At 34.4% G+C, this 9,973-nt stretch overlaps 2 protein-coding genes across 2 annotated transcripts in view; both read left to right on the forward strand.

The window, feature by feature from the left end:
• Nucleotides 1-7,550, forward strand: part of LOC117124610 (lactoperoxidase-like) — a 16,216-nt gene extending 8,666 nt beyond the window's left edge. The window contains exons 10-18 of the mRNA XM_033270906.1: nucleotides 947-1,140; nucleotides 1,557-1,727; nucleotides 2,725-2,949; nucleotides 3,113-3,785; nucleotides 4,295-4,462; nucleotides 4,959-5,128; nucleotides 5,309-5,426; nucleotides 6,160-6,263; nucleotides 6,708-7,550. Of these exons, the coding sequence (XP_033126797.1) occupies nucleotides 947-1,140; nucleotides 1,557-1,727; nucleotides 2,725-2,949; nucleotides 3,113-3,785; nucleotides 4,295-4,462; nucleotides 4,959-5,128; nucleotides 5,309-5,426; nucleotides 6,160-6,263; nucleotides 6,708-6,772 (1,888 nt within the window). The 3' untranslated portion in view covers nucleotides 6,773-7,550. The remainder of the gene's footprint in view (nucleotides 1-946; nucleotides 1,141-1,556; nucleotides 1,728-2,724; nucleotides 2,950-3,112; nucleotides 3,786-4,294; nucleotides 4,463-4,958; nucleotides 5,129-5,308; nucleotides 5,427-6,159; nucleotides 6,264-6,707) is intronic.
• A 1,551-nt stretch (nucleotides 7,551-9,101) lies between these two features.
• The window catches only part of LOC117124611 (peroxidasin-like), an 8,943-nt gene continuing 8,071 nt past the window's right edge, over nucleotides 9,102-9,973 (forward strand). Inside the window, exon 1 of the mRNA XM_033270907.1 lies at nucleotides 9,102-9,236. Within this exon, the coding sequence (XP_033126798.1) occupies nucleotides 9,193-9,236 (44 nt within the window). The 5' untranslated portion in view covers nucleotides 9,102-9,192. The remainder of the gene's footprint in view (nucleotides 9,237-9,973) is intronic.

Here is a 9,973-nt window from a genome sequence, read left to right on the forward strand (position 1 = left end):
TTTTTTTAATTTTTTTTTTTTTTTTTTTTTTTTTTTTTTTTTTTTTTTTTTTTTTGGCGAAATTTTGATGGGCTTTTTAATTTAAAAAAAAGCCCATGCTATCTTGAAAAGAAGCCATGGGTTTCTTTTTGAGATAAGCTGCTTTTCGAGGCTACTTTTGCAAACTAAAGAGGGAGGCTTTAATTCGAAATGAGCTTCTTCTCGAGATGAAGCCCATGAGCTTCTTCTCGAGATTAAGTCCATTGGGCTTCTAGGTTTTACGGTATATTTTTTAATCATCTTTGCCTTGATTTCTTTTTAGGCCTACTTAATTTCCTTTCAATAGATCTTATGGAGCTTTGTGCGTCAATGGCTTGATAGATCAAATATCGTCTCTACTGAAACACACAAAATTAATCTAAAAATGTATTTAATTAAGATATTATAATAGGCCTATATACTCAAGTATCCAAATGCACGCCATCGTGTCGGGATTCAATTTTTCGACATCAATTATGTCATCATCATTTTTATCTGTTTTCATACATTATTTACTAAAAAATCAATAAACCAACTTAAAGGTCAACAGGAATGTAAGAAGAGTATTAGGCCTGGTCTATTTATTCGTCTGTTTAATTGGCAAAGTTTTCTCGTTCAAATTCTCAGTATTTTACAGCTACTTATTTAAATAATCAATTCAAATATTGAATTTAATTTTTAGGTTTCTTTAGCTTAAAATACAGTGTATTTTTAAATTAAAACAGAATTACGCTTTCTTCATCTGTTGTCAAAATAATATTGATAACGTCACCGTATTCTAAATACTATGTTTCTGCATTACAAACGAAACAAATTGTTGTTGTTGTTGTTGTTAATTTATTAATATTATTAACTTATTAATATTATTAATAATTAATATTAAGATTATTAACAATATTAATATTAATATTTATTTAATTTGTAATAGAAATCTTGTCTCAATCAACACACCGTTACTTCGACAACTGTGCGACGAAGTTGGATTTGGCACTGATATAATCGACTGTAGCGAATTCCAAAAATACAGGTCGATAAATGGTTCGTGTAACAATCTAATACATGTGCACTGGGGACAGGCGATGACAACAATGCCGCGCTTTCTGCCACCAGATTACGCTGACGGTAAGTCTTAAGCCTGTTTTCCACTTGGCGAATTTATTCGCGCGAATGGAAAGCGGCGGCTCATGCACATGCGCATTCACATTTCTATCGGAGTTTTTGCTAGCGAAAAAATGCGCAACCAGTCAGAACTCGGGAAGCGAACCGACGCCTTGATTCGTGGAAAACCATTTTTTAAAAACTTTTATTTCTGCAGTGTCAATGGAAGTTACAAACGCGACAAAAAATGTTCGTATGTTCCACAAACACACTTGTCCGAAAGTCTATACGCTGTCGGTTTATGCTACCTTAGCAACAGTACCGGAGCTTAAGGACGGGCCTTAGCGGAACGGTCCATTAATTTAAGTAGGCATAGTCATGAACTCAATAATGGTTAATGTAATACTAATTTAACATTATCTTTGTTTTTTTCTTCAAAGATGTAAATGATCCGCGTGAAGCGCCATCAAACAGGAAACTTCCTAACCCACGTCTGGTTTCATCAACTGTCGTCGAAGAGGAGGACAACTTCGCCAAGAAATTCACCACACTGGTCATGCATTTCGGTCAGTTCCTGGACCATGACATTGGTCATTCACCAGAGCCCGAAGGTAAAATAAATAGCTTAATTATGTTTAAATATCATATTGCTTAGCACTATTGACAAATCGTTGTTTTCGATGACAATAAATCTTTGTTATGGACGGTCCGTTACATTGTGCAAGGTTGGATGATTCGTTATCCTTCATCCCTCTTACAAAAAGGCTGTGCGACATCTAGGCTTGTGTATGTGAGGTGTCAGTCCGTTTTTGCATACTGTACGTTACCACTCTACTTTTTAGAGGTTCACACTGGAAACCATAGTGCCATGGGTTTCGTTCCACATGCGTTTGCGACGAAAGTTACCGGTATTATGTTAGTGTGAACCATGTTTTAACTATGAATTCACGTGAGGTGTAAAATAAGAGCTACTATGGTGATTATTTTGTCCATATTAGTTCAATGAAGCATCCAGAATTTCAAAAAAATTCAGAAGATGCAAAGTCATCCTCGCATATCCTCTACTGTACATTACTCAACTTTGCACCTCAAGACTCTCTCGCTCAACGGGTGAAGTTCAAACTTGGCTGTCTCGCCTTTAAATCTCTTTAAAAATTTAGCTCCACAATATTTATGCTGACGAATATCCCATATTCGATGCAAAACACTCCCTCCCCGGCAATGTTTAAAACCAGATTCAAGCCCTTATAATCTCGATTCCCATTGGTTTTTATTTGGTAGTCGCTTTCACTTTATTGATGTATTGCACTTATTATTTACACAATTCCCACTTTTATTACTATAATATGATGTATTATCACATATTTTTGTAAACAGTGTACATACATCTGTAAATTTCAGGTAACAATCGTGTATTTTCTCTTTTTATTTGTCGTTTTTGAGTTGTCGAAGTAGGCCCCTACGTATCAGGTATACTGGAAAGGGTCACCCACTTTAAATATATTTGAAATAAATTTTTTTAAATAAAATAATACTGACATGCATTATACTGAGAGGTCTCTATCACACTATACATGTCCTAATTCAAGTTGTGATCGACAATTACAGAGGAGTGCCATTGCGAGACTACTGAAAACTGCCTACCGATTGAGATCCCTAAGGACGATACATATTTCACGACGGAGTGTATTCCGTTTGCCCGATCCGTCCCTGTTCCCGCCTCTGATTGCCGGCCTGGGCCACGTCAACAACTCAACCAGGTAACATCGTTTCTTGATTTGTCGTCTGTTTACGGCTCGCTTGGAAACACCTCGATGGGCTTACGGGTTCCAGGTAAATTATTAATATTGTCTTGCATTTTGATATGCATCACATTAAAATGTACTGTACTAAATGTACAAATACTTGGGTTTTACGGAAAATAAGTTTCTTATAGACCAATGTTTTATGATGTTAAGCCAATTACTACCTTGTTGTTGTATCAATTTACTTTCAGACGAAATTGCGTATCTGAAGTCGCATCCGAGTCCTCGAGGGCCACAATATAAATCATATCTCCCACCTGATCATAAACTAGACCAGTGTGTCGGAGTAACTGCAGATATACAATGCTCTGAGGCTGGCGATTTGCGTACCTCCGAACAACCCGGCTTAACGGCAATGCATACCATATTTATGAGACAACACAATTCACTGGCCAGAACACTTAAACATATAAATCGCCATTGGAAGGACAACAAGGTCTTCCAAGAAGCAAGATCAATTAACTCTGCCATTTGGCAGCGGATTATTTATAAAGAGTTTCTACCAGTTATCGTTGGACAACAAGCAATGGTAGAATATAATCTGGCTGTCATGAATGATGGATTTTTCTTCGGTTACAGTGGTGAAGTAAATCCTTCGACATCGAACGTTTTCTCTCATGCTGCGTTCCGGTTTGGTCATAGTCTGATTCCATCACAATTCAAACGCGTTAACTCAAACTACGAAGAGGTTTACCCACCGATTCCGCTGAAGGAAGCCTTCTTTAACGCAAGTCACTTGTTTGATCATAAAAACGGAGGGATGGACGCGATTGTTCTTGGTATGCTTTCAGATTCACTTTCAAAAGTTGACACACATATAGATGATGATGTCACCAAACATTTGTTTGCAAATCCGGCAGGAAGGTAAGAACAGTGAACTATTGTCGAGAAAGTACTCTGATGTCTGCAACTCATGCTTTATTAACATTACTACTAATATTGATAATAGGGTCTACTAATTTCTACATTTCTACTATTTTCTTACATTTTTCATTTGTTTAACTGCAGAGTCAACTAAAGTTTTAACACTTTTTTCTGGCTTCGTCACTTGTTCTTATTTTATGTTACATTTTGTTATTACGTAATGATATTTTTGTTAGGCTTATATACTAATTGCATCTGTATACCGTGTAGTAAACAAGGAATAAATTGAATTTAATTGAATTGAATATTCCTAATAGGCCTGTGTATTATTATTTTATAACACTAGAGGAGGTGTTTTTCAAGACAATGAAAATCGCCTTATAAAAATAAGCATTAAATGTTATTTGAATATACATTAGTATCGAGCTTTATAATTTTAAAGCCGTTATTTTTTATTCATTATTCAATGAGTTTGACAGCATTAATCCCGAAACATTATAAATCCTCAGCATTGGTTTGGATCTAGTGGCACTAAATATACAAAGAGGGCGTGATCATGGTCTACCAGGCTACAACGAGTGGCGTCATTTTTGCGGACTTCGTAGAGCAAGATATTTCGAAGATCTTAGGCGTGAGATGAGCATAATCAATATCAATCAATTACGCAAAGTCTACGAGTAAGTGTTGCCTTTGCAAACGTTGTAGTAGAATTTAATAAAACCTCACTCAATTGACCTTTCAAGAGTGTCAATGAAACTTAACAACTGACCAATCAGAACAGGGCTAGGAATACGCACACGTGTTGTCCCACAAGCGCTCGTGTTTGCAACAGAACATAAGAAACTGTATTTTAAGCGTCTGATAGTTGACATTTTCAGTTGAAACAATAAAATAAAATGTGATTGATTGAATCTTTGCTATTCTTTAATGTAAAAAAAGATTCGTAATAAATTGAGTAACTGCTACCGGTAAACCTTGCTAAAAAGGTGGACTTTTTTCAACAAAATGTTCCATTCTTCTATGAATGGAATGACCGTTTCGAAAAACGAATCCTAGGGATGCAGACCAAACCTAGTACCGTTAGGATTTTAATCGTACGGGAAATTTACCCATGAATTCTTGTCAATATTTCTTTGGTATATAAACAAACATCTCATTGTTAACATTTTCCAGGCACGTAGATGACATTGATCCATTCATTGCTCTTATATCTGAAACACCTGTGGAGGGCGCTCTTGTGGGCAAGACACTTGGCTGTATACTTGGCAAACAATTTGCTAATTTGAAGTTTGGAGATCGGTTTTGGTTCGAAAATGGAATTGGAAGACAGGCTTTTACTGCTGGTAATTATTGTGTTCGCATCTGATTTATTAAAGGGAACGAAACTTTTTTTTTTTAACTTGACCTGAATTCAAGAACAGCAAATCGATCCATTTAATTATAATTAGGTGGTTGATTTTGAATAATTTTATTTGATTGGTGAATATAAATTATTCATGTTAATAATTGTTTACTATTTCCAGATCAACTGGGTGAGATTCGAAAAATGACCATGGCTCGTGTGTTATGTGAGAATGTTGATGACATACAGACGGTCCAACCACGAGCATTTGAGGTAGCTGATGAAGACATAACGTCACAGTAAGTTAGAAGGTTCATTTAATAGTGATTAGGTGAAAACAATTAGGCCCTACGATAATTAGTAAATTAGCATTCTTTTCTTGCATTCCAATACGGCTTGGATAGTTTATGAGGTTAACCTCCAGATTATGAAGTCTATATACATTTAGGTTCGTAATAAACTCATGATTCTACCAAAGTCCTTCAACTTATCACCATAATTTTTTTAAGTGATTCCCCATTGAAATTAGTAGTTTCGATAACTCTTCAGTGGTATTATATAAAACACCAGAGAAACGGATCCGTAGACATTGTGGTATTCATATAAATCCTTTTAACCTTCTGATTCAAAATATATTTGAACTGAATACAGTAATGTAGTAATTTATCTATTTTATATATTTATTTCTAATTATTTTATTATAAGGTCAACGAGAACGTAAGTGGGCATGGTGAGGCGTCAATCAGAATTCCTCTGAAGCTATGATACTTTAAGGATTTTAAAGGCCTGTTAAATCGATATTAATGTCTAACAAACATAATTAATGTCTAACAAACATAATACTTTTTTCTCCGACGAGAGGCCCTGGCTAACACCTACCCCTTCACCTCCCCATATGGCGCCACCCCTGAGGCAAACGCCCAAGATAATTATACTTTATTATTAGTCTTTTGCAAATGGTTCATATGTATGTTTATGTTACTATTTATACAATACTAATGTTGTCATTCTTTTTCTAAATCAAACGTCTAGCGAAACTACAGGTTATGTCTCACACGGTTCCAACAAGCGAGTGTCGTGCCATGACTACGGAACTATACCCAATATCAGACTTCACCATTGGATTGAATATAATGGTAAATAGACTTTTAAAAAATTTGTCATAATAATAAAGCATTGTCTAGTAGAATATAATTCATAGCCTATTATTATTATTATATTCTGGAGTGGAGTTGAATAGCTGCTTAAGTGCTTGCCATTCAATCTCAGGGTCCTGGCTTTTAATATAGGGTTTTCTCCACGACTAGAAACAGCTCCACTTCTAAGCTTTATTAAAATATGAAATGGGTCCAGTATACTAAAAAAAATAATATACTGAGTGTGAATCCTAATATATTGGGTTACTCTGTGCTGTATTTAGTTTATATTCTGAAGTGTGTTTTATCAAGAGCAGGTCTACAATATCTATGTCTCTACATGAATTGGGGATGTTAAGAAGCATGATAATACCTATTATAATATAAAAAAATTGATATAATTATATTCTGATTCTCATTTTTGTTTTATAATTTATTTTTTAGAACCTTCAGATGAACTGTATCATAAAGCGTCGGACCTCCGTAGCAATGGTTTCTTATGGAAATAAGTGCAACGCTAAACTGTTTAATATGTGTTTAGAAATGAACAAATCGCTTAATATCAAATCTCGATGTGCAATGTGTTGATAGCTAACTGAAAATTCGTTTGTAATTTCTTCTAATAGAATGTTCAGGTACTTCACTGTACAAACGAAATTTAAATGTGTATATTATTACTTTGTATTGATGCCGTTTATAATGTAAGATGGCGATTTGAAAGATTAACTGTCCGGGTAAACTCTCTCAAGCTGCCTTCACATCGTTTCAAATGTCCGTTAAATATAAGGAGGCGGAATCGGAACATAATTGCCTTTTAACCAATTCAAGTTAATAATGATTAATTTACCTCTATACAAATTCCTTACAAAAAAACTTATGGTCTTACAAAATGCTTAATGGTCTTACCGGATCATGCCACACGACATCCTATCCAAAAACGTCAGTGGCCTATCATTAAAATAGATAGATTTGTACTATTCACTTTTTTATTTCATCATATCGATTGTTAAGGAGCTTCTGCCGATTATAAAGATTATAAGATGTCGCAAAACTTGCGGTCACTGTAGCGTCACCGCTAAATAAAGGGTTAAAAAACTATGGCCTAGTACTAGTTTTATTTCTGAGTGTTTTTCTATTCGAAACTATTATTTAGTAGTACTGTAATACAATTCTCTCCATACATGTGCCTTATTATTGTGGTTAATGTTCAAAGCATGACGTACGATGTAGTCATTTCTATATCCGATAACATAATAACAATGATAATAAATTAATTAAATCAAATGATATTTTTTTAATTTTCTTTTTTTTAATTTTTTTTTCAAATATAATAATCTGTGTAAAACCATAAATATTTAATTATATTTTCTGAACAATGCTTTAATATATTACCAACTATTTGTAAAGTTTCATTATCAATTATATTTTATTGAGCATTAAGAGAGCATTTCAAGTCTCTATCATTATTCTTATAACTATTGAACGGCAGTAACCCATAGTTCTACAATGACAGCAATTTAAATCTATTTCTTCAAAATTAATATTGTTTTTACGAGGCATGGCAATATGCCTTTTAAAATAATCAAGGTAACCTTACTGTACCATTTTCAATGGCTGACAAAATAATTATACAGTATACATTCTCAAACATTTAACAGTTTTCTGTATAAAGTATTTTTAACATGTATTTTCTGCAGCAAGAAGAGAAGTTACAGTGGTTTTCAGTTTACCTATTGACTTAAGAACAGATGCTTTAAATAGAAAAAAAGATGCGACTGAGTATGATTATCTTAAGCATTTTCAGTACTTATTATAAAATAAGCCGAACTAAAGGTTTCTCCATCTAATACGATATTAAACCACTGGGTATATTGGGCTGGTCATCGTCGGATCTTTTGAAGAACAGTAGCCGGTAGGATGACAAAGATGATGTCTTATAGTAGTGATATTTTGTCCTACCTGACGTTTTATCGTACTGAATTCGTTTCCCAATACTTTCGGTTGCTTATCGAACCGACGACCTCCAGTTAACTCGGCCTGGTCTCATAACAACTAGACCACCGAGCTCCTAAGAAATATTTTGCTAACGCAAACACGTCGAAATAACAACAAATGTACAACCTTAATCAGTAATTTGAATCATATTATTTAATGTAACAGTGGGTGTTTTTTTGGAAAGAATTTAAATATTGCCAAATCTGAGACAGCATGTGAGGAGAGATTATAGGCCTATTATTGTGTTTGCGTTCGACAGTTTCATTAATTAGGTTTAGTAGCAACAATTAAAAAAAAATACTGGTTGATATAAAACATGACTATAAATGAAGCTGGAATTTTATAATGTTGCAGATAAAATCAACGCATTAGTATTCGAACCTATCCGGTACATCCTGATGAAGAGATAACTTAGATAATGTGTCTTGGCCAAGGACACACACACTTGATCAGCCTCGCACTTGAACCCCGACTTTTTAAATTAAAGGCCACAACATATTTCTGTTCACCCACATGCTTTCCACACACACATGCGTTGTCTAGTTTTTGCCGTTATTGAATTCTAAAATGGACCTAATCTCTCATGTTGTTTGCTCAATGAGTTATTTTCACAGATAGACTTACTCACCTTTAAGTATAAAAAAAAATGTTAAGCATTAAATTATTTAAACATTTTACAGAATTCTTTCTATCATGACAACATCCTAGAGCGTACACGGTCTATTGCACATTTCTAGGCCGACGAGATTACCATCGAAAACTCTTAAGAAGATTATGTCAAGTACTTTTATTTTAACATAAGTAGGGGCCTATTACAAATTTACACTTGAATTCTATTGGTTGCAACATTGTTTGCATGTAGCATATGGTATAAACTCGCCAATTATCTGACTAACTATTCATTTGTGCGCATTACGAAGAAGACATCGTGATAATGAGAGCCATGATGTTAGTCCGGTCGATAGTTATTATGCTCTGGTAAGTTGCTAACACTTTTTTGTAAGATGTAACGACATTATTATTTTAATTTTGTTCTTTTTGAACACGCAAAAAAAAAAAAACAAGTTTGTGGTGTCAGGTATTACTCTGTAAAACCATGATTGTGCTCACTGCATCATAGTTTTAACAAAATATGTAAAAAAAAAAGGAAGGGTCTATTCTTATATATGTCTAGAAGAATATGAAAACCACGAAAAAAGTAAGATAATGAAAGGCTAACCCACTAAAGCAATGTACAAACTTATGATTTATAATGATATTGATGAATAAATGTGATGGTTTTTGCCACAAGAGGAAAAAAAAGATATAACAAAGGACAATATACCTTATACGGTAATTGTCTGAATCTGAATCTGAATCAATACTGACAGAGGACCCCACTAGGATATATGCGTCAGTGTGCGTCATCGATTGCAAGTATTATAGGTGTTAATAATTATAAAAGATATATATCTGACTGGTAAATGATTTTGAAATTGCCAAAAGGTTATATAATTTGGATTGGTTCTTCAAGAGGGGGCTCCAACAACTGATGTTGAGGCAGCGTCGCTTTCACTAGTACGCAGAAACACACTGGCAAATTCGACGTAACAGCAGCTTCTGCTTCGGCCTAGTGCCCCAGGTCTACTGACGTTAGACAGCGACAGACGGTAACCTTCCGAGGTCAGGAAGTGGTAACCCCTCAAAAAAAAAATAAAAAAAAAATAAAAAAAAAA

This window comes from Anneissia japonica, unplaced genomic scaffold (assembly GCF_011630105.1).
Source record: "Anneissia japonica isolate Jap-2015-1 unplaced genomic scaffold, ASM1163010v1 scaffold287833_len2544123_cov190, whole genome shotgun sequence".
In the NCBI taxonomy this organism is placed as follows: Eukaryota; Metazoa; Echinodermata; class Crinoidea; order Comatulida; family Comatulidae; genus Anneissia; species Anneissia japonica.